At 44.2% G+C, this 24,288-nt stretch overlaps 1 protein-coding gene across 2 annotated transcripts in view; it reads right to left on the reverse strand.

The window, feature by feature from the left end:
- Positions 1-24,288, reverse strand: part of KATNB1 (katanin regulatory subunit B1) — a 1,167,103-nt gene that overhangs the window by 31,730 nt on the left and 1,111,085 nt on the right. For both annotated transcript variants that reach the window (XM_044081511.1, XM_044081512.1), the window contains one exon: positions 8,461-8,577. In XM_044081511.1, coding sequence (XP_043937446.1) covers positions 8,461-8,577 — 117 coding nt within the window. The remainder of the gene's footprint in view (positions 1-8,460; positions 8,578-24,288) is intronic.

Below are 24,288 nucleotides of genomic sequence, written 5' to 3' on the forward strand. Positions count from 1 at the left end.
CAGGCTGGCAAGAATGATTAAATGTATCTTCTTAGAGAAGTATATTGCTAAGCATCTTAGGATCCCAATGCCTGCTTGCCTGGTATTGTTTCTGTTTTTCATAAGTTCTTTGTTTCTACTCATACAGACCCTCACTTTTCCCCTTTTTTATACAAGGGTACCACAGTTGCTGCCTTCCAGTCCTCTTGAAATTCTGTACTACTTAGTGGTCTGGTGAAGAGCTCCATCAAGGGGCCAGCCAACACACTGTCCAGATTTCTGAGAACTCTCTGAAATAGCCTATCTGATACTTGCATTTCATTCTCCCCAAGGGGGAGTTTGGCATTTGTCCACTGATGTCCCCATTGTGCCCTGCCTCCATCCTGGTGTGACACTTTCCTGCTACTCTCCTTTGTGAAGACTAAAACAAAGTATTCATTCCATACCTCTGCTTTTCACCAGCGTACCTATCCTTCCTCTCATTTACTCAACCTAACAAGTTCGGGATTTCCCTTCCATCAGTCTGCCAAGCTCATAAAAAAGCCCTTGTTTCTCTTTGTGATCACTTCTGTCAGTTCCATTTCAGGTTTTGCTTTGCTGCCCTTACCATCTTTGTCATTTTGTTAGCTTCCTTATACTGTATCCTTCACCTCTGTACTACTTCCTTTCAACCTCTTATAGACTATCTTTTGCAGTAATTGCTAGTCTGTCATTTATTTGTAGCCACCTTAGGTATCTTCTCTTTTTGCCTCTTCCTCACACCATTACCTCAGATCCAACTCAGATGCTTTTTTCAGCTCCTGGATACTGGAAACTCTTGAGCTCCTCCCTTACCTCCAATGCTGTAGTCCCCTACCATACCTTAGATCTTGTTTGCTGGCCATATAGCTTCACAGGACATTAGAAGCAACACCAGGATGAGAAACCAATACCTGGAGCACAAAGGTAGGAACATTGGTTGTCTCATCTTCTCGTCCTTCCAGAAGTCAACAAACAAAATGGTAGGGGGTTGGAAGGAGGGGAGTTGAAGAATGAAAATGGACAACACAGATGTAATGTTATGGTAAGTGCATAACTTCTTTATCTGATGATGTCAATTTTCATTAATTCCTCAACAATTGGGACAGAGTTCCTAGCTACCTGAATCCTGGGAGGACTCTAAGGAAGGATATTCCTGAGCACTGTTGAGCTGAAGGCTGCTCCTCCCCTTGAGACAACATGTAATTTGTAATGAGTAATAAAGACATGAGGATTAGCCCAAGTTGCAGCCGCACAGATATCAACCATGGAAGACCTGGATAAAAATACCGAGGAAGTTGCCATGGACCTGGTTGAATGGGCTTTCAAGGGTTTTGGCAAAGACAAGTCCAATTTGTTATAGACAAAAGAGATGAAATCAGTTAACCATTTGGCTAAAGTTACTTTCATAACTGGCCTGCAGAATTTCAGTTCTGCAAAAGAAACAAATAATTGATCTCTCTCTAAAATTCTTTATTCTATGCAAATAGAAATATAACTGTCTGTGAACATCCAGCAAATGTAACATGCATTCTCCTTTGTTCATGAAATCTGCAAAGAAAACTGGAAGATTAACAGACTGACTGATGTATTCTAACACTACCTTAGGAAGAAAGGAAGAGTTGGTTCATAGCCCTACCCTATTTCTACGACATATTAAATACGGAGGATTAGAAGACAAGGCTTGAAGTTCACAGACTCTCTGAGCAGTGGTTATAGCTACTAAGAAGACAGTTTTCCAGGTTAAAAATTTTTGTTCACAATTTGCTGATGGTTCAAAAGGAGATTGAGTCAAAGTTTGTAAAACTAAATTCAGACCCATTGCACAGTCAGTCTTTAAAGGGTGGTCTCAGAAAAAGGGTACCCGTTATAAAGGCCTTACAAAGTTTTGAAAAAGCTAAGGTGGGATTGTTAACTCTCATATGAAAATTAGAAATAGCAGCTAGTTGTACTTTAATAGTCAAGGAACTAGCCCCTTCATTAAAAATTGTAGCCAAAAACACAAGAACTTTATGTACTGGTGCTGAAAAAGGGTCAATTGTGCCCAAAAAACAAATCTTTTCCAATTACGTCTGTAAATCTTCCTAGTAGAAGCTTTATGAGAAGATAAAAGAATGTGATGGACAGGTCAGGACAGCCTTGGTTCTCTGGCTATCAATGGAAGTGGAAAAACCATGCGGTCAGCTTCAGGCCTAAAATGTCTTGGTGAATCATGTCTATCAGATGAGACAGGAGGTCTAGAATTGGATCCATAATCCATGGAGGGTGAACTAGATGAGGCCAAAGAAAGGGGAACCAAATCTGATGAGGCCAATAAGGGGCAAAGAGGATGACTGCTCTTCAATCGAAAAGTTTTCTGGAGAAACTTGGGGATTAGAGGGGTTGGGAGGTAAGCATACAGGAGACCGGGGAGCCAATCATGGAGGAGAGTATCTCTTGGTAATTTCCCCGGAGGGGGGATCAGGCAAAGAACCTGCTGCACGTTTTGAGGGGAGATGCAAAGAGGTCATAGCCAGGTTAGCCCCACCGGAGGAGTATCTTTTCCGCAACTCGCATGTTGAGAGACCACTCGTGAGGCAATAAAATGGACTTGATCGACCCGTCTGCTATCACGTTGGATTTCTCTGGAATGTGCATTGTCATCAGAAACAGACTGGATAGGATCGTCTATTGCCACACTCAGAGCTTCTTAACATAAGGAGTAAGATCTGGTTGCACTTTGTTTATTGATGTACCATACCACTGGCATATTGTACATCTGAATAGCAATAGTCTCAGAAGGCAGAGAGTCTTGAAAGGTACTGCTCTCATTTCCAGAACACTGATATGTGTGTTGGCCTCTTCAGGGGACAATGTGCCTTGGACTGTCTTTCCCAAGAAGTGTCCCCCCACCCAATTTGGGAAGCATCTGTGGTCACTACAGCCTTGGGCTGAGGAAGAATGAAGGGATGGCCTTGTAATATCTGATCTGAGCGAATCCATCACCAGAGGTACTTTTTGCATGCCTGAGTTATTCTTATCTGGGTGGACACAGGTTGATGTAGAAAGGACCACTTAGTTGATACAGCCCATTGAAGAATTCTCATATGGTATTTTGCTAGCGAAACTAGAACTATCACAGCAGACATTGACCCCAAGGCTTGTAGTATCAATCATGCTGATACAGAAGAATTCTGAATTATCTTTTTGACTTGAAAGTGGATAGTCTGTACCCCTGGTAAGGGAAGGAAGGCTGTTACTGATACTGTATTGAACAAGGCCCCTATGAACTCTAATGTCTGAGATGGTTCTAGCTAAGATTTGTTGTGATTGATGGCAATTCCTAGAGGACAGCAACTCTTGAGTACACAGCCTTGTGCTTTTACCAGAAGATGCCTGGTTGGAGTGGTTTTGAACCAGTCATTCAAGTACAGAAATACCCTGAATCCCTGCAGTCGCAAGTGAGCTGCTACTACTGCCATGCACTTGGTGAAGCCAAAGGGCAGTGTTCTGAATTGGTAATGACTGGCTCCCAACTGGAAGCGCAGGTATCTCCTGGATCGCCTGTTCATTTTTATGTGCTAGTAGGGCACATCCAGTCTTCCTTGTGCAGGAAAAGCAAAATGGACTGAACTGTCACAATCTGAACTTTGTATACTGAAAGGATTTGTTCAGCTTGCTGAGATCCAAAATTGGTCTTCAGTACCCTGTTTTCTTTGACACTAAAAAGCATCCTGAGTAGCTCCAGATTCTTTCTGGTCTGGACCTCTTGGATGACTCTTTTCTAGCAGCTTTTTTTATATCTAGTGCTGCTGCTTTCCTTTGACTGGGTGGAACATCTGGAATTTTGTTGAAAGGGGTAAGGAAAAGGGAATTATATAACCTCTGGAAAAAAAATCCTCTGCACCCACGTATCTTTTGAAATGTCTAGCCAGGCTCCCTGGTGCAGAGACAGACAACCTTCGACTGTCTACAGAGGTGGACAATTAGGCCTCCTTTCAGGAGTGCTAGTAGGGTCTGTCCCCTGTTTCTGTGGGCCTCTTCTGCCACATGGCAGCATCTTCTGTTAGAGTTCCCACCTCTGCCCCTGGGGGAACTATCTCCATGAGGAGACATGGAAAGGACCCTGAGACTTTCTGAACCACATTTTTGACCACCTCATTGATTCCTAGAGAAGGTCCTCTGAGGAGTTGAAAAACATACACCCACTGCAGACAGGGTCTTACCATCTTCTGCACACCTGGAGAGTGTGTCTTTAACTTTAGCACCAAACAAAGAACTTCTGTTAAAGGGTGTACTAACAAAAGAGGATTCTGCAAAATCACACAGGAGTATCCAGGCATGTCTCTTAATGGAAATACCTGAACCCACCACCTCTGCGGTACCTTCACCTGCATGTGAAATGAGCCTCATGGAGGAATTCATGACAGATTGTAGGGTAGCCAACTATAAGGCAACAGAGCTCTGTGCCTTAGAAGTACTGGCTCCAGACAGGGATTTGGAAAATTCTTTAATCGTGTCCCACTGAAGTCTGCTGAAGTGTGCCAAATAATTCAGTGTCCAGAGTGCACAGGGCGCTGAAGCATATACATGCTTCCTAAATCTATCCAACTCCCTGTTAGGGGGATGGACAGATGAACTCTGTTCCACAAGTTCTTTCTTTGTAGCCACTGCTACAACCATGGCATCTACTGATACTCATTTGTTCCACAACTCTCTCCTATTCAGTGGTGCCAGAATCCTGTCTGGTCTCTTGGGGATCGGCTCAACAGTGTCGGGTTCTTTCCACATCTATCTAGAGATTAAATTAACGAGCTCATTGGTGGGTGGAGTTACCCAGGAAGTTGATGGGCAGACCCAAAGGGTTCCAGGAATACAGATTCCTCTTGGGAAGGGTTAATAGTGGACCAACCACCACTTTGCTTGAGGATCTCCAGGATGTCTCCAAAGATGACATCATCAGGTGGTGATCCTGGGAACCCTTCCCCCTCATAAAAATCGGTATCATCTGTGACCGACTCTTGAGGAGATTCCAAGTGCCTCCTTTTGCACTTTTCTCTTTCTAGGGACTTCTTTGGTGGGAAGATCAGAAGATATAAGTATATCCTGCTGTGTAGCCTGGACACTTTGGATTGGCTCACCCTGTGGAGTAGAGTGTTGAGGCTCAAGGCACAAAGACATGTGGAATCCAGAAGGAAGATCCAAGGGGGGGGGTGGAACTTTCCATCCTCCAGAATCAGAGAACACTCTCTCCTCCACCTCAAAGGCAGAGCACTCCAGGGAGAAGGATGCCGATGGAGCCATGAAAACATGCTTCCTGATTGTCAGCTCCCTCTGAACCGAAGACAGTCCACCCAAGGCAGAGGTCAGACCTGAGCTGTCCAATGCTGAGGCTCTGAGGGGCACAGATGGCTGTGGCAACACTGCACTTGACTCTAACACCTAGAACCTGGCATCGACACTCTGGCTCCAAGAGTCATCTAGCTTTGACACACTTGGAGTTGATGCACTCAGAGAATGTATTGGAGCCAAAGATACGACAACCTTCAGATCAAATACAGACAGTCCTAGAAGACTCAGATCCAAGGGCTCTGAAGCCGAGGGTTGGATCGGAGAAGGAGCCAAGATGGGTGGACCCGAAGGGGTAGGAGCCAAAATAACTCCCATCTGAATTTGTGCAAAGATAAACTTCCTCATCATTCTGCTCACATCTGCTTCTGTCAGACTCCTGGAAGAATGGGAAGAAGAGACCACTGAAAGGAACTTAGAATGTTGGCACCTCTCTAAAAAAAGGTTTAAGTGTGCTGGGCCAAGCAATAAACAAAGGAGTCATAAGCATCAGATACAGGGATCTAATGCCTACACTCCTTACATTTTTTAAAGCCGGAAGATTTTTCAGCCATCTTAAAAAAAAAAAAAACAAGGCAGAATAATGCAAAGAAATTTTATATATATATATATATATATATATATATATATATACACACACACATAGAGAGAGAGAGAGAAGAGAAAGAAAATTACCAACAATAGTAAAGAAAGAAACTACCACAAGGGTAAAGGTAAAGTTAAGAGAAAAATACCAACAATGGTAATCAAATTAGATTACACTACAGCAAATGAAGGATAAGGGAGGAATTAATGCATAAAGATAAAAACAGTGAAAGAAATAAGCATGTTGTTCACTTATCTAAGCAGAAAACTACTAAAGCTGAGAGCTCACAGCAACCACGTCCATACACAAAGGTAGCAAACGAGACCTGCGGTATGGCAGAGGACTAGAGCATTATAGGTAAGGGAGGAGCTCAAGAGTTTCCAGTATCCACAAGCTGTAAAAAGTGGTCGAGTCAGATCCAAGGGTCGGATCCAAACACAGTTGTTTAGAAATGAATGAAAATTGACAACATCAGATCCTCTTTTTTTCCTTAAACAGGTTATATTCTCCAGCAACAGACCAATCCCCAGCAGTTTATACACTCCACTGACAAGGCACAACAAAAGTTTAAAAAGGAAAACAAATATAAAGCAGAAAGTCGCAGATGTTCATCTAGTTTTGTTTTTTACCTTCAGAAGTCTATCCTTCTGGTATGGTACTAAACCGGGTGGGCTAAACCCTTTCACAGTCCAAGTCCTCCACCAGCTCCTGCTGCCCGTCTACAGTGGAGTTCAGAAACTTAAGCAGATTAAGATCCACTTGTGAATATTACCTTCTTCCTTCTACCTCAGTGTCCTTTACTCTATCCTGTAGTATGTCATCCTCATTTCCTTATTAAGAATATAGGAACATCCTCCTTTTCAGGCATGGGGATACCACTGTGTGCATAACCAGGGAGCAAGTGTACTCCAAGTACAGGAAGTAGAGATCTTCAATAACCATGCTAAGGGAGACTTCTCAGAATAGACATCCCAGATATTTCCCACCACAAAGAAACTCCTGAGGTAAGATCAAGAATGCCCTAGGTGCAATCAATTCTTTGCTTGTTTACATACTCTTTCAATTATCTACGATCAATTTTATGAATACAGTGCAGCTTGCAAACTCATCTCTTCAAAAGATATGCACCCAGCTGCTGCCTCCTGAATATTTGGGCTAAAGTCAGACTTCATTAAGAAATTTAACAGTACTGGTACACCACAAGCTCTAATATGAAAAGTCTCTTCTTCTTCTTTCGGCTGCTCCCGTTAGGGGTCGCCACAGCAGATCAACTGTTTCCATTTCTTCCTGTCCTCTGCATCTTGCTCTGTCACACCAACCACCTGCATGTCCTCTCTCACCACATCCATAAACCTCATCTTAGGCCTTCCTCTTTTCCTGTTACATGGCAGCTTCATCCTTAGCATCTTTTTCCAAATATACTCTGCATCCCTCCTCAGCACATGTCCAAACCAATGTAATCTTGCCTCTCTGGCTTTGTCTCCAAACCTTCCAACCTGGGCTGACCCTCTAATATACTTATTCCTAATCCTGTCCATCCTAGTCACACCCAGTGCAAATCTTAACATCTTCAACTCTGCCACGTCAAGCTCCGACTCCTGCCTTTTTGTCAATGCCACTGTCTCCAACCCATATAACATAGCTGGTCTCACTACCCTCTTGTAGACCTTCCCTTTCACTCTTACTGGTACTCGTCTGTCACAAATCACTCCTGACACTCTTCTCCACCCACTCCATCCTGCCTGTACTCTTTTCTTCACCTCTCTTCCACACTCACCATTACTCTGAACTGTTGATCCCAAGTATTTCAACTCATCCACCTTCGCCACCTCTACTCCCTGCATCCTCAAGATTCCTCTATCCTCCCTCTCATTCACACACATATATTCTGTCTTAGTCCTGCTGACCTTCATTCCTCTTCCCTCTAGAGCATATTTCCACCTCTCTAGGGTCTCCTCCACCTGTTCCCTACTCTCACTACAGATCACAATGTCATCTGCAAACATCATAGTCCACGGGGACTCCTGTCCGATCTCGTCTGTCAACCTGTCCATCACCATTGCAAATAAAAAAGGGCTCAGAGCTGATCCTTGATGTAGAGTCTGAACAGCACAAATGCTCAGGAGAAGGATCTTTACCTCTGCTGTCTTTTTATTGCTGTATGTTACCTGCAGATGTCAACCATTAACTAATAACAGAAGGCTTGCTCTACTACAGTAAATACAGCACATCAATACATTACTGTCATGACTTAAGGATATATGGTTCCCAACACTAAAAAAATGTCTGCTTTGCACATCCATAATTAAGAGAGATGATGTCCAAAAATAGCTCCTATAACCAGACAAGGATTTCAAATCTCATAATATGGTATACAGGCAATAAGAGTAAAATCACATTCTGATTATGTGTGTTAAGGATGGTGGTACACATGGCATTTTTCTTCCATCCAAAAACAAATTTTATTCTTGTTCACCAAAATTAGTGCAGAAAAAGTCTCTTTATTCACGATAATGCAATCTGAATAACAGCAACTCTTACGATCTTACCTCTCTTCTCGTGTGATATCCACCCCAACAGGAGGTGGTGCTTTCAATGTATCAAATATCAGGGGTAAAAATCTCTGTAGGATCAGCTTCAAGGAAGTGGAGCCTGTTTGTACATAGCTATAAAGAAATTGGGGAAGGAGTTAATCTTAGTACAGTTACTACAGTTACCTACAAAAGTATGCGATTCTGTTACCTAAAAAAGAATATGACACAAGAGAAACTGTGATGCTGTCATTGAAAATGCAGATCTCAGAGTACTCACCATATCTGTACATTACAAGAGAGATTTATAAAGTGGGTTCAACCACTAAGCTTTTATTAGTTGTTCAACAGCCAGTATAAAAATCAATCACATCTGTAGTGAACTATAACCCGGAATGATGATACCCCTTGGCCTGGCTTGAGGGTATGTTCACGACCTTAGTCTTAAGTTGAACCATGTGACTTTCCAGACACACACACAAAAAAGAAGTCATATACTCACCATAACATTCCATCTGTGGGGTCCCATTTTCATTTATCCTCGACATATGGGTTTGGTTCCAAGCCTCAGAACCGACTCGGCCATTACTACAGCTCGGAAAGCCAAAAACTCTTGAGCTTAACCCTTACTTACAATACTCCTCTCCTAGTTACCTCAGATCGAGTTTGTTGAAAGACAGAGAGAATGAAAACCCCAAAAGCCTTCATAGAGACCATAACTGGGACCATATAACAATAACTGATATGTGTCCATTACCTGTCCCACCAAAAATTTCAAGGGGAGGGGGAAGGTGGGAGGGGAGTCGAAGATAAATGAAAATGGACAACAAAGATGGAATTTTATGGTGAGTACATAATTTCTTTATCTGATCTGGTCAATTTTCATTTCATCCTTGATATATGGGACACAGTTCCCAGCTACCTTGGGAAGACTCAAGGAAGGATATTCCTGAGCACCACTGAACCAAATTACGCATTTCCTCTGGAGACCAGGTTCAATTTGTAATGAGTAATAAAGGTATGAGGAAAAGCCCAAGTTGCTGCTGCACAGATATCATCCATAGAAGCTCTAGATTGAAAGACCGCTGAAGTAGCTACAGCTCTAGTAAAATGTGCCTTTAAAGGCCTAGGCAATTTCATTTTCTTTTTATTATAGATAAAAGAAATGCATTCTTTGAGCCATGTGAGTAGCGTCACTTTGCTCTCTGGCTGGCCAAGTCTTGTACGGGAAAATGACACAAATTGTGTATTTTCACAAATTCTTAGTTTGGGGAAGATAAAATGTAACTATCTGTGAATGTCTAATAAATGTAAGCAGTATTCACCTTTGCTAGTAAAATTGGTAAAAAATACTGGTAAATTATTAGTCTGACTGATACTGGTCTCCAACATTATCTTAGGCGAAAAGGATGGATTGATTCTCAGTGGAACTCTATCTTTATTGAAAATCAGGTAAGGAGGTCTACATGATAAGACTTGTATTTCTGAATTCCTTCTGGTAGCAGTTATTGCCACTAAAAATATAGTTTTATAGGAAAAAAACTTCAGATCACATTCAGCTGATGGTTCAAAATGAGGTTGAACAATGGATTGTAGCACTTAAGCTGAGATCCCAAGATGAAGCAGGGTCTTTGTAAGGGGGTTTTAGCATTCCTTTTAAGAAGGCTTTGCAAAGCTCATGAGAAGCCAAAGAGGATTCTTTAAAACCATTATGGAAATTAGAAATAACAGCTAATTAATTACATTTTTATAGTAGACTGGGAAGCACCTGCTTTACAAAGTGAAGCTAAAAATTCTAGGACTTTATCGATGAGCGCTAAAAACGGGGTCAATACTGTTATCACGAGCCAAAAGGTAAACCTTCTCCATTTACTATCATAGAGTTTATGGGTAACTGGCTTATGAGTTGCTAGGAGTATATGATTTACAGGGGAGGAGCGAGAGGGATGCCTGGCTATTAATGGAACTGGAGAAACTAAGCTGTCAGCTTGAGGTTTACAATGTTCAGATGGATTAATCCCTCTGGATGAGATAGAAGGTCTGGAGCTGGGTCCAGAATCCAAGGCTGTTGAATCAGATAAGGCCAAAGAAAGGGGAACCATAATTGTCGAGACCAATAAGGTGTGATGAGGATTACTTTGCTCTTCAACCTGATTGCTTTTGGTAGGAATTTTGGGATTAGAGGAATTGGGGGAAAGGCATACAATAGTCCAGAGGGCCAAGTGGGGAGAATAGCATCTCTCACTGATTCCCCTGGAGGAATAATCAGGGCAAAGAAGTTGCTGCACTTGTTGTTTAGGGGAGAGGCAAATAATGGGGCCAGCCTTGCTGTGACCTGACGGAAAATCCTTTCCATCACTAATGGACTGAGAGACCACTCATGAGGCAGGAGAATACACATGCTTAGTTTGTCTATCATGTTGGAACTCCTCAGAATGTGTGTCATCAGAAAGAGGATGGAAGAGATAGCCCACTGCCACACTCTGAGAGGTTCTCGACAAAAGGGATAGGATTTGATTCCTCCCCATTTGTTGATGTACCAAACCACTGACATATTGTCCATCTGAATTGCAATTGTTCCTGAAGGAAGGCTTGCAACACTAAAAGCACTGCCCTTAGCATCAGTACATTGATATGCAAGTTGGCCTCTGTGGGAGACTAAGTGCCTTGGGCAGTTTTTCCCTCATAATACCCCCATAGCATCTGGGAGGCATCCTTGGTGACTATGGCTTGGGGTTGTGATGGGACAAAGGGACGGCCGATAAGAATGTTTGCGGAATGCATCCACCAAGCTGAATGCTTTCTGCAAAGACTGGTGATCAAAATCAGGCCCGACATGGGTTGGTATAACATTAACCACTGAGATGCTAGCAACCATAGTAGTATCCTCATGTGGTATCTTGCTAAGGGAACTAGAGATATAGCTGTCATCATGGAGCGCAGTGTTTGAAGGACTAGACAAGTGGTTACTTTTCTTTCGCTGATTATCTTTTGTACCTGAACTCCAATTTTCTGTAATCTCACAGGGGGGAGAGAAGCTATGGAAGTTTGAGTATTTTGAAGTGCTCCTATGAAAGGACAGTTGTGTACACTTACCATAAATGTGGATGTTTGAGTGTCTTCACTGTTGCAGTCATCACATTTGGGTTATCCCTGCCAGGGTAGCCCTCGGCCAGCCTGAATACCAGAGACTTAGTATTTCTGCATCGGTTGCTGTCGCTTGAAGACTGACGTCAGGTCGTCAGTGGTATAAAGGAAGGCAGCCAACGCCATTACATCAGTTTTTCTTGCCCTAACCGTCAGCAGCCCCCAAAAAAGGAGGCCAGGCTCTGGTGGCAGAACCCCACCAGTGGAAAATAAATACCAATATGTCCCCTGTAAGGAAAGGAGAACAACAAGGAAGAAAGGTAACAAAAAAAGAAAAAGGGGGAAGGAGGGAGGGAATCCAGGACTGCAACAGTGAAGACACTCGAACATCTACATTTATGGTAAGTGTACACAACTGTACTATGTTCTTCATGTTTCACTGTAGCAGTCATCACATTTGGGTAGATTTCCAAAGCTGAAGAAATGGGTGGAGGTAGTCAAGAAAGCTAGGGGCTGGCTAGCATGCCCTGCAAGACTGCAGAGGCAAAACCTGCCATGGATTTGGAAAAGAGAGGTGGGTGGCAATGTTTGGTAAAGGTGTGAACAGATGTCCAGGTGGCAGCCTTCAGGATGTCCCTGGTGGGGACTCCTCTGAGGAAAGCTGCAGAGGTGGAGGCTGCTCTGGTGGAGTGTGTCCTGACCCCCTTGGGGGGAGGCTTGCCATGCTGTTTGTAGCAGAAATGGATGCAGTGTGCTATCCATTTGGAAATGGTTTGCTTGGAGATGGCTTTGCCCTCTGCTCCTTAAGCAAAGCTAACCAGCAGTTGATCAGATCTTCTGAAGGGTTTAGTCCTGTCCAGATAGTATCTGAGCTGTCTGTGCACATCTAGACAGTGCAGAATCCTTTCTCCCTTGTTTTGAGGGTTAGGAAAGAAGATGGGCAAATGGATGGATTGGCTGAGAGCCACACTGGACTCCACCTTGGGCATGAAGGATGGATTAGTTCTGAGGGATACCCTGTTTGCATGGAAGATGATGAAAGGTTCCACTGCCATGAGTGCTTGCAATTCAGAGACTCTTCTGGCTGAGGTGCTGGCCAGGAGGAAGGCTGTCTTCCAGGAGAGAAAGTTTAGCTCTGCAGAAGAAGCTGGTTTAAAAGGAGGCAGGGTGAGCTTTTCCAAAACAAATTTAAGGTCCCAAGCTGGTGTTGGTGCCCTTGTGGTAGGCCTCAAGTTGTTAGCCCCTCTGAGGAACTGTTTGATTAGAGGGTGTGAAAAAAGAGGCTGCTCAGCGGGAAAATGAGCTGAAACAGCAGAGGGATGAATTTTTATAGAGGAGAAAGAGAGGCCACTGTGTAGTAGTCAGCTAAGTAATCCAGGATGAGAGAGATGAAGGGCTGTGCCATATTGGCCCCCTTAGCCTGGATCCAGGTGCAGAACCTTTTCCATTTATCTGCATAAGACTTGCTGGTGCTAGGGCATCTGGCCTCTCAGATAACATCCAGAACCTGTTTACTGAGGATGGCAGATTGGTCAGGGGTCACAGGCATAATCTAAGCTGCCAAACTGAGTGTCTGCAACTGGAGGTGAATTAATTCCCCTTCCCTCTGGGTTAGGAGGTTGGGAATCTGAGGAAAATTCCGTGGGGACAGGCTGCACAGCAAGGTGTACCAGTGCTGTCTGGGACAGTCAGGTGCTATGAGAATGGTCCTTGGTTTTTCTTCCCTTATTTTGATCAGTACCTTGGGAATGAGAGGTAGGGGAGGAAAAGCATAGACTGAGAGGTTTACCCAGGGGAAGGACAGGGCATCCACTTTCCATGCCATGCAGTGATGCTCCCTGTTGCAGAATGTGCTGAGCTGATGGTTGGTGTGGGAGGCAAAGAGGTCGACCTCCAGGGTTCCCCATTTCTGAGTTATTAGTAAGAAGGTGTTTCTGATGAGCTGCCACTCATGGGGGTCCAAAAGTTTTCTGATTAATTGGTCTACCATGGAATTGCAAGAGCCTTGCAGATATTGTGCTAACAGGAGTAGTTGCATGGAAGAATCTGTAAACCAAAGGGTCATGGCCAGCCTGCATAGCATGTAGGAGTGAGTCCCTCCCTGCTTGTTGATGTACCACATCACTGTGGTGTTGTCTGTTTTGATCAGGAGAACCCCTGGAGAGAGAAGGGGTTTGAAAGCTATCAAGGCCTGCTGCACAGCCATCATCTCTTTTTGGCTGATGTGCAGGGGGAGTTGCTGGGGGTTCCATTGGTTCTGTATGCACCTGCCGTCCAGGTGTGCACCCCAAGCGTAATCTGATGCATCTGTAGTGAGCGGAGGGGTGTGGGGAGAAGGGCAGTCCCTTGTTGTGGGAGCAGGCTGTTGCCCACCAAGGAAATTCCTTCTTCATGGAAGGAATAATAGGTAAAAGAGTTTCCAGATCTTGAGAGTGTTGACACCAAAGGGTTTTTAGGTACAACTGAAGTTTCCTCATATGCAGTCTGACATATGGAATAAGGAGTATGCAAGATACCATGAATCCCAGGGCTTCCAGGACTTCCCTTGCAGAAAGCTGGGGCCTGGTATCCAGTTGAGAGAAGTTAGCTGATAGGAAACTTTGTTCTCTGCTGTTAGGCATGCCATCTGGGATGCTATGTCCCAGGAAGATGATTCTTTTCGTGGGTACCTGCTTGGATTTCTTTTTGTTGATCATGTACCCTAAGGAGGTTAGTAGGTTCTTTACAAAGGCCAGATATTTGAGCAGTTTTTCTTGGCTGTCTACCTGAATAAGGCAGTTGTCTAAGTAGGGGTAAATTTGAATATTTCTTTGTCTGTAAAAAGCAATGACTGGAGCCAGGCATTTTGTAAAAACTCTGGGAGCAGTACATAAGCCAAAGGGAAGCGCAGAGAACTGAAAGTGGTGAGATCCTACCCTGAAGCGAAGATATTTTCTGTAGGACTCCCTGATGGGAATGTGGAGGTAGGCCACTTTTAGGTCCAGGGTGGATAGCCAAGCACCCTTGGAGAGCATGGGTAGCAGCTGCTGGAGGGTGAACATTTTGAATTTTGGGATCACTAGGAAGGTGTTTAGAATGGCTAGATCGAGGATGGGACGCTAGGTGCCCACTTTTCTGGGTACCAGAAAAAGTCTGGAGTAGACGTCTTGGCCTATCTGCTCTGCAGGAACATGCTCTATTGCTCTCAAGGAGAGCAGAGTATGGATTTGCTTTTGAGCCTCTGCCCACTGATTTGGTGGTTGATCAGGGAACCCCTTTTGGGGTTGGTAGGGTGTGGAAGGAGAATTTGTATCCCTGAGACACAATGTTTAGAACCCATTGGTTCTTGGTAATGGTGGTCCAGGTACTTGAGTGAAATGAGAGTTTACCTCCTAGGGGTGTGTGATGGTGGGCAGAGGCAAAGTCGGGAGGGGGTGAGTCATTGTGCGTTCTTACCATAAGGGGGTGGGCTTAGAATTCCCTGGTTTTGAAGTGGAGGCAGTCCACTGCTTAGATCTCTGCAACCCCTTTGACTGCTGTCTTGGAGGTCTGTTTCCATGGGGCCTAGGCTGGCCCTGTTTACTAGGTGCAGAAGATGACCAGTGCTTGGAAGGAAAATGCCTGCTGAACCTGGGGGGCTGTACCTGTAAGAAATGTCTGCACAGATTTTTCTTTTTCTTCCATCTTTTTTAACACCTCTTCTGCTTTAGTACCAAATACGTTATCTTTGTGCAAGGGTGCATCCAACAATTTTGATTTGACATGGTCTGGCAGAGGTTGTTCCTTAAGCCATGCATGTCTTCTAATGACAGATCCAGTGACTGCTGCCCTGCAAGAAGCTTCTAGGGCATCAAAACCGCAGTGCAAAGTGTGTTTAGTTACTTGATCGGCAGAGTGCATTAACTCCTGTAAATCTTTAGATTCTGCCCATGCAGGAAAGGAGGACATTTTTTGTTTAAGGAGTTCCAAGGTATGTTACTGATATTTAAGCATATGGAACTAACAATTTAGTGCCCTGATAGCAAGAGTAGCCGAGGTGTATACTTTATACCCACTCTGTCCAGTGCTCTGGAATCCCTGTCTGAAGGGGTGGGATTCTTAGCAGAAGTAGCTTTAACCCTTTTGGGCCTTGAGTAATGACCTCAGGGTCCAAGGCTGGGTTTTTAAAAAGATATGTGTGACAGTCAGGGACTCTGTAGTACCTGTCTGGTTTTCTGGGAGCAGGAGGGAGGTCGTCTTGAGTTAAGCTGGATTCAAGGAAGACATCATCCACCACATCAAGGACTGTGGGATGGCTAAGGGCCTGTGCAGTGGAAGGTTCAGGAACTCTCTGATTCACTTTTTAGACTGTGGGTAGTCTTGACTCTCCCATATGAAATGCTCCCTTAAAGTATGCAGGATTTCCCCAAAGGAAAAATCCTCTAGGGGAGAGGCTGAAGGAATAGATTCCTCTGCATCAGAATCCTCATATGTACAGAGGGTCTGCATGTCTCCATAGTCAGATGCATCTGATTCATCTGACTCTTGTTCAGACAAACCTACTGAAGACAAAGTTTATTATTAGTGATCCAGAAGAAGTTAAACTGACAAAGGATAAGAAATAGAAATGCCTGAAGGACAGCTCTGTAAAAGAAGACTTTGCTCTTTGACAGCATATCTCTACTATAGTGTCCTGTCCTTCTGTAGAGAATACCAAGGGATGGTTGCAAAAGCATCCACTGCAGACCCATTCCTGAAGCTAATACTAGACCATAAATGCCATCTAAAAGCACTAGAATGTGGTCTTTAAGCTTCTTACTGAAAAAATCATGTCACTCAAGCATGTGGATTGTACATGTTTATTAGCTTTCAAACATGACCACAGTAAAGAAAATGAAACAACTTCCCTTAATCCTTACATGGTAGATGAGGGGGTTTCTACTGTACAATCAGGTTATGAATTAACTGCTCATCTCTACTCCGAGACTGTGAGGAGAAAAATACCACAAAGTCAAATTCAATAAGACAAGGGAACCTAACAGACAACTCTAAGGAAGAAACAAGAATTAATCCTTAACGTAACCACATATCCATGGAGTACAATTTTCCATCAAACTTACTTTAGAGATCATGGCACATGGTGCCTCCAGTGCTGTACTGTTTTCCTCATGGCTGTTCCAATTATATGTCGCCATGTTTTAATTAAAACACTTTACAAAATACTGTTTTTAACAATGACGTCCTCTCCAAAAGTACACAGAGTTTTACCTTTGATGATGTCGACACAGAGACAGCAGTGGGGTATGTCTACAGACTTTAATGGACTCAGCAGAGTGCATACATGAGCCCATCATCTACTGAAGTCTACTTCTTGTACACTCATGTTATCCTTTGGAGGTGTCGCTAAATAGTACAGCAGAATTATGTCAGTGTAGCCTTAATAAAAAGTTTACAAAGCTTTTTTTTTTTTTTTTTTTTTAAACAAAAGAACATCTTTATTAAATTGTCACATATGAACATAGGAACCTGGGTGGGAATTCCCAGATATGCTCAGAACTAGTCCAAAATGACAAAAAATACACCGAACCCACAGACATTGCCAACATCCTAGCTGACAGGTTCAGCGCAAACTTCTCCCCCCACTCCCTACCAAAAGGGCAAATATCTATCCCAGCAGAGTGCTGCCCCCCTGACATCTCAGATGCTCAGGTAAGAGCCGCCCCCTCCAAAGCAAAAAACACAGCATCAATGGGACCAGACGGTGTCCCGGGCTGCATCCTACATGAACTCCAAGAAGAGCTAAACCCAAACATAAAACTACTGTTCAATCTCAGCCTTACCACAGGATATGTACCCAAAGAGTGGCATACAGCAACAGTGGTCCCTCTCCACAAAGGTGGTGCCTCAACGGATCCTGGAAACTATCGCCCCATAAGCCTGACTAGCTTGGTCTGCAAAGCTATGGAAAGGACTATCATGGACCTCATAAAAAGATATTGGGGACCTACAGACACTGGATCCTACCCAGTTCGGCTTTATTAAGGGCAGATCCTGCCTCTTAAACCTGGTTGATTTCTTTGAAACAGTCACCAAGGCCATTGACGAGGGGACGGTGGTCCACACAGCCTACCTGGACCTCGCAAAAGCCTTCGATACAATACCCCACTCGGGCATTATAGATAAGCTCACCAGCTTAAATATAAACCCCTATGTCACTAGATGGGTTGCAAAAGTACAGTTTTGTACCTACCATAAATGTAGATGTTCGAGGATTCCCTTGCTGCAGTCCTGACAATTGGGTATAGTCCGCGTCCCAGTCGGCCCGAATACCAGAGTATAAGGCTGACGTCGGTCATGGCGCCTTAGACTGACGTCAGTACGTCAGGGTACTAATGCGCATGACCGACGTCATTTCCTCAGTCTTTTCTTGCCCCAGATGTCAGAAGACCCAAAAAGACAAGTCCCAAAAACAACCTGCACCAAAAACATGTACAATATATACAGTAATATATACAAAAAATATAAGCATGTAAACTCACCTACACAACCACCCTGAAACACAGAGGGGAAGGAGGGAGGGTAAATTGGACTGCAGCAAGGGAATCCTCGAACATCTACATTTATGGTAGGTACAAAACTGTACTATGTTCTTCGTCTTCCCTTGCTGCAGTCCTGACAATTGGGTAGAATCCCAAAGCAGAGGTAAGGGAGGCTGGCAAATTATAAAGTAGCAGGAGCTGACAACATGCCTTGTAAAACAGCTGTGGCAAAACCAGCTCTAGTCTTAGAGTATATAGGCAGGTGATAATGCCTAGAGAAAGTATGCACTGAACTCCAAGTAGCTGCCTCCAGAATATCCTTAGTTGCCACCCCTTAGAAATGCTGTTGAAGTGGCAGTAGCCCTAGTGGAATGAGGCCTAATCCCAGCTGGAACCTCTTTGCCATGATGGGAATAACAAAATGCAATGCAAAAGCCAATCCACCTAGAAATAGTTTGTTTTGACACAGGCTTGCCCTGTGAACTTAAAGCAAAAGAAACAAGTAACTGCTGAGACTGCCTAAAATCTTTAGTCCTGCTCAAATAATAACGCAATTGCCTGTGTACATCTAAAGTGTGTAAAATCTTTTCCCTTTATTTTGAGGATCTGCAAAAACGTAGGCAAATGAATAGTTTGGTTTAAAGCCACACTAGAAACCACCTTAGGCATAAAGGAAGGATTAGTACGTAATGATACCCTGTCCTTATGGAAAATCAAGAAGGGCTCTACTGCCATAAGGGCCTGCAACTCAGACACCCTTCTTGCAGAAGTAATAGCCAACAGAAAAGCAGTCTTCCATGACAAATATTTCAATTCAGCAGTAGCTGCAGGCTCAAAAGGTTGTAGAGTAAGTTTTTCCAACACAAAATTAAGATCCCAAGCAGGAGTAGGAGCTCTACGTGGGGGTCTTATATTCTTTGCGGCTCTAAGAAACTGCTTGAACAAAGGATGAAAACAAAGGTGGGTCACAATCATAGTGAGCTGAAATTGCTGCAGCATGAATCTTTATGGAAGAGAAAGACAAACCTTTGTCCAATAATTCAGTAAGATATTGAAGAGCCACACTCAAATTAGGCTCTGAAATCTCCAAATTCTTTGCTGTACTCCAAAATAAAAATCTCTTCCATTTTTCTCATACACTCTCCTAGTACTAGGCCTTCTAGCTTCCATAATCACATTTAAAACTTGTTGAGGAAGCTGAGACCTACCATGCTTCAACACAGAATATGCCAAGCCGTGAGATGAAGAGATTGAAGCTTGACATTGAGCAGATGACCATCCTTCTGAGATAACAGATGAGGAATCAGAGGTAAAGGCCATGGAGGCTTCTTTACAAGACTCCTTAGAAGTGGGTACCAGTGTTGCCGAGGCCAATCTGGAGCTATCAAAATCATCCTTGGCCTGTCCTGTCTGACCTTTAGTAATACCTTTGGAAGAAGAGGTAGAGGTGGAAAGGCATAGACATGAAGGTTTTTCCAACTGAAAGACAGAGCATCCACTTTCCAAGCTGTGTGATGAAACCCCTTTGTGCAATACTTTGGCAGCTGGTGGTTTAGTGGAGAAGCGAACAGATCTATGTCTGGAGTTCCCCATGACACTGTCAATGTCTGAAATACATGAAGATCCAGTTTCCACTCGTGGGGATCCATGATTTGTCTGCTTAATACATCTGCTAGGGAGTTCTGTGCTCCTGGCAGAAACCTTGCCTGAAGAGTCAGTTGCAGGCTTAACGCAGTCTCCCATAAAATCATTGCTTGCCTGCATAGAGGATAAGAATGTGTTCCCCCTTGCTTGTTGATGTACCACATGACAGTTGTGTTGTCTGTCAGAATCAACACCTGCCCTGGAAGAAGTAACTCCTTGAACGCCATCAATGCAAACTGGACTGCCAACATCTCCTTCATGTTGATATGTAGATGCTGTAGTCTGGCAGGCCACTTGTCTTGTATCCACTTTCCATTTAGATGAGCTCCCAAGCAGTGTCCGAGGCATCTGTCGTTAAAATCTGACTCGCCTCTGGCCGGGTCACAGAGAGTCCCTTGTTTAGGTGACATTCCTGAGCCCACCACAAGAATTCCTTTTGAAGGCAAGGTATTATTTGAATGACAGTGTCCAAATCTTGGCAGTGCTGTGTCCATACATTTTGAGATACCATTGCAGCTTCCTCATATGCAGTTTGGCATTGGGAAGCACCAGAATACAAGATGCCATGAACCCTAATGCTTGAAGGACTGTCCTTGCAGTCAGCACGGACTGATGAGATAGTTGATGGAAGTAAAGTGACAGACTCTTTTGTTTGTCCGGGGTTAAAAGGCCATCTGGGCTGCTGTATTCAGTCTCACACCCAGAAAGCACATGTCTTGAGAGGGTACTAGACTGGACTTTATTTCGTTCACAGAATACCCTAGGCATCTTAGCACTGCTATGACATATTCCAGATGCTGTAGAAGGTGTTCCTTTTCTTGAGCCAGAATCAGGCAGTCGTCCAAGTAAGGATAAATTTGAATGCCTTGAAGCCTGAAGTAAGCTATCACTGGAGCCAGAACCTTTGTGAATACTCTGGGCGCAGTAGATAAGCCAAAGGGCAATGCAGAGAACTGATAATGAAAATCTCCAATTCGAAACCGCAAATACTTTCTGCAACTTAGCCTTATGGGCACATGAAGGTAAGCTTCCTTGAGATCCAAAGTTACCATCCAGTGATCCTTGCCCAGCAGAGGTAACAGTTGCTGTAACGTCAACATCTTGAACTTGGGAATGTCCAGATAAGTGTTGAGGATAGATAAATCCAAAATTGGTCTCCACGTGTTCCCCTTCTTTGGTACTAGGAACAGGCGAGAATAAAATCCAAGCCCCTTTCTGACACAGGGACTGGCTGAATAGCCCCTATCTGGAGTAACTGAGAAACTTGCTTGTGAGCCTCTTTTCTTTGTGGAGGAGGAACATCTGGCATGCCTTTGAAAGGGGCATTGTGTGGAAATAAAATCTGTACCGTGATGAATGATATCCAGCACCCATCTGTCTTGAGTGATTAAATCCCAATTTTCTTTGAAAAGAGACAATCTTCCTCCCAAAGGAGCTGCCAGGCGAGAGTCCACTGGCAGCTGAAAAGGCAGGTCATTGGTTCTGCTTACGAAAGGACTGACCCCTGCCCTCACCAGAAGTCTGAGCAGGTGAACTGTCTGATCTAGGCCTAAACGAACCTTGAGCCCTGCCCTACCACGCCTAGACCTACCCCTAGACTGGGAACCATAAGCAGGATATGTCCACCCCTTAGCAGGCCAATTTCTACTAAACTTGGAGGCTGCACCTGCAAAAATCTTTAACAGTCTGCATAGACTTAGCTTTGTCCTCCATTTTCTTTAAAACTGCTTCCACAGGCGGTCCAAACAACACATCAGACTGTAAAGGAGCATCCAAAATCCTGGTCTTAACATGCTCAGCTAAATTCTGATCCTTCAACCATGCATGTCTGCGAAGAACAGAACTAGTAGCAGCCACCCTCGAGGAGGCCTGAACAGCATCAAAACCACACTGCAAAGAATGCTTACCCACTTGTTCAGACACATGAACCAAATCCAGCAATTCTTTACACTCAATACCTTCCGCCAAAGCATCCACCTTAGATTTCAATTGTGAAAGGAGATAATTCTGATATTTCAGCATATGAAATTGACAATTCAACGCCTCATGGCTAGAGTGGAAGAAGTATATACTTTCTTACCCCACCTATCCAAAGCCCTTGCCTCTTTATCAGAGGGTACAGGATTTTTAACCACAGAAGCTTTAACACCTTTAGGCCCCTGAGAAACAGTTTCTGGGTCCGCCCTGGGACTCTTAAACAAATACTTATGAGCTTGGGCACCCTATAATACCTATCAGGCTTAACAGGAGCAGGAGGCAAGGAATCAGGGTTCAGAGAAGCCTCTGCAAAAACATCCTCCACCACATTCAACACAGGAGGAATAGCTAAGGGCCTATGCTGGGGCAAAACAAGAATTCCCTAAGCCTTTTCTGGAGTCAGAGTAATCTTGGCCTTCCCATTTAAAGTGCTCCCTCATGGAGTGAAGAGTCTCTGAAAATGAAAAATCCTCAGGAGGAGAAGCTGAAGGAGTGGAATCATCCACATCAGAATCAGAATAAGTAGGAAACTCTTGCAAGTCTTCCACAGAAGACTCTGAAGCCTGTGAACACTGTTCAAAACTATCAAACTCCTGTTCCACCCTAGGCCTCTTATCAGGTGGGGCATAGAACCTCTAATCAGAGTAATCAAATCTTCTGCCATTTTAAGCATATGTTTCTTAGGCACAGAGCCGAAATGCTAGGAGAAGCCCCTACAGAAGCTGAACTTGGCCTTCCTCTAAAAGAAGCTTTGGCAACAGAAGGAGAGGCCCTAACTACCTTGGGAAGAGAGGGAAGAACAGTTACCTGAGAAGCCCCTCAGCCTGGCCTACCTCCTGAGAGGGCACATCCTGTAACAGTAAAGTATCTGCCTGAGACTCCATAGAGACTCCTGGCAAAACCTCTGGCTCCCTGAGCCTTCTAAAGGACCGGCGTCCGGGACTGCCGGTTCCTCACCCCTAGACTTCACTGTTTTGTCCTTGCGCTTCTTAGATGAAGCAGGCGCCGGAGCATCCGGCGGCATAGTATAATTGCAACGCTTCAAACACTAACCTAGCACAATCAAGCCTCCTCTTAATAGTGCTTGTTAAATCTAGCACAAGAGCGCAACCAACAACGCCGTGCTCAGGCCCTAAACAAGGTATACACAATGTATGATAATCCCTATGCGGTATCTGCTTCCCACAAGAAATACAGTTATTCACTTTTTCTGACATCCGGTTAAATACTGAGGCAAGAAAAACCAAAATGTTCTAACGGGTTACTTAGCCAACTCTGTATTCGGTCTGAAACTCCGGTTTGAAAATCTCAGAACGCCAACCTGCACTCGCAAAATTGCTTCTGCATCGGACCATGCGGCAAAAAAGACTGAGGAAATGACGTCGGTCATGCGCATTAGTACCCTGACGTACTGACGTCAGTCTAAGGCGCCATGACCGACGTCAGCCTTATACTCTGGTATTCGGGCCGACTGGGACGCGGACTATACCCAATTGTCAGGACTGCAGCAAGGGAAGACGAAGAACATCTGGCTCAAGGACAGAACCCACATGGTTAGAATTGCTGGAGCCATGTCAGACTCCAAACCAGTTACAAGTGGTGTCCCACAAGGCTCAGTCCTGGGACCTCTCCTGTTAGGTATATATTTCTCAGAGGTACAGGCCAACACGGAAGGACTGTGGCTGACCAAGTTCGCAGATGACTGCAAACTGGGTGCTATAATAGACTCTCCACCTGACACAAGCATCCTCCAAAGGGGCCTCATAGAAACAGACAACTGGTGCCAGAGCCATGGCCTCAAGCTAAACGCCAAAAAGTGTATAGTCATCCCCTTTGGCAAAAACAAAGTGCCCACAAATTACCACATAGGTGGTAATCCATTAAGTACGGAAGAAGTAATCATGGACCTGGGGACCCAAGTTGATAGCAATCTCTCATTTGACAACCACATGGCCAAAGTGGTTAGAAAAACATTTTATATAGCCCACCTAATCATGAAGGGATTCACATCTAGATCAGGGGAGGTCATCGTGCCTCTTTACTCATCCCTCATCAGGCCCATAATTGAGTACAATGCCCCTTTTGGGATGTACCTTACCAGACACCTGCAGCAACTGGAAAGACCCCAAAAGTACCTCACCAAGAGGATCAAAGGGCTCAAACAGATGCCATATGCTGCCCGGTTAAAGAAACTCCAGCTCTACTCAGTGGCATACCGCCTGCTCAGAGGCGATCTGTGCCTGACATATAAAGCCATGTCCAACCCGGAATTAATGGACATGCTGCACCTCAGAAAATCCAAATCCCATTGTGCTACGCACTCGAGAGACTTGAACCTCAGCACTGAAATAAATAGGACATGCTGGAAGGACAGATTCATAACCCAGAGGCTCCCTTCACTCTGGAATAAAATCCCAGTCCAGGTTAGGCAGAGTCCCTCATTAACTCTCTTCAAGAGGAATCTTGATGAGTGGATGGGGGATCGTAGGTTTACCCCAGGTATCACTTCTGTGTCACTGTTAGACAGAGGCACAGTATACTAACCTCAAAAAAGGGCATAGCAAAATTAATTTAAAATGGGTGGCGAAAGCCAAACACACTCTGGCTAGGCATATAAATGCCCTAGGGCAGATAGCCTAGT

This window comes from Protopterus annectens, chromosome 8.part0 (genome assembly GCF_019279795.1).
Source record: "Protopterus annectens isolate FY-2018-M chromosome 8.part0, PAN1.0, whole genome shotgun sequence".
NCBI lineage: Eukaryota > Metazoa > Chordata > Ceratodontiformes > Protopteridae > Protopterus > Protopterus annectens.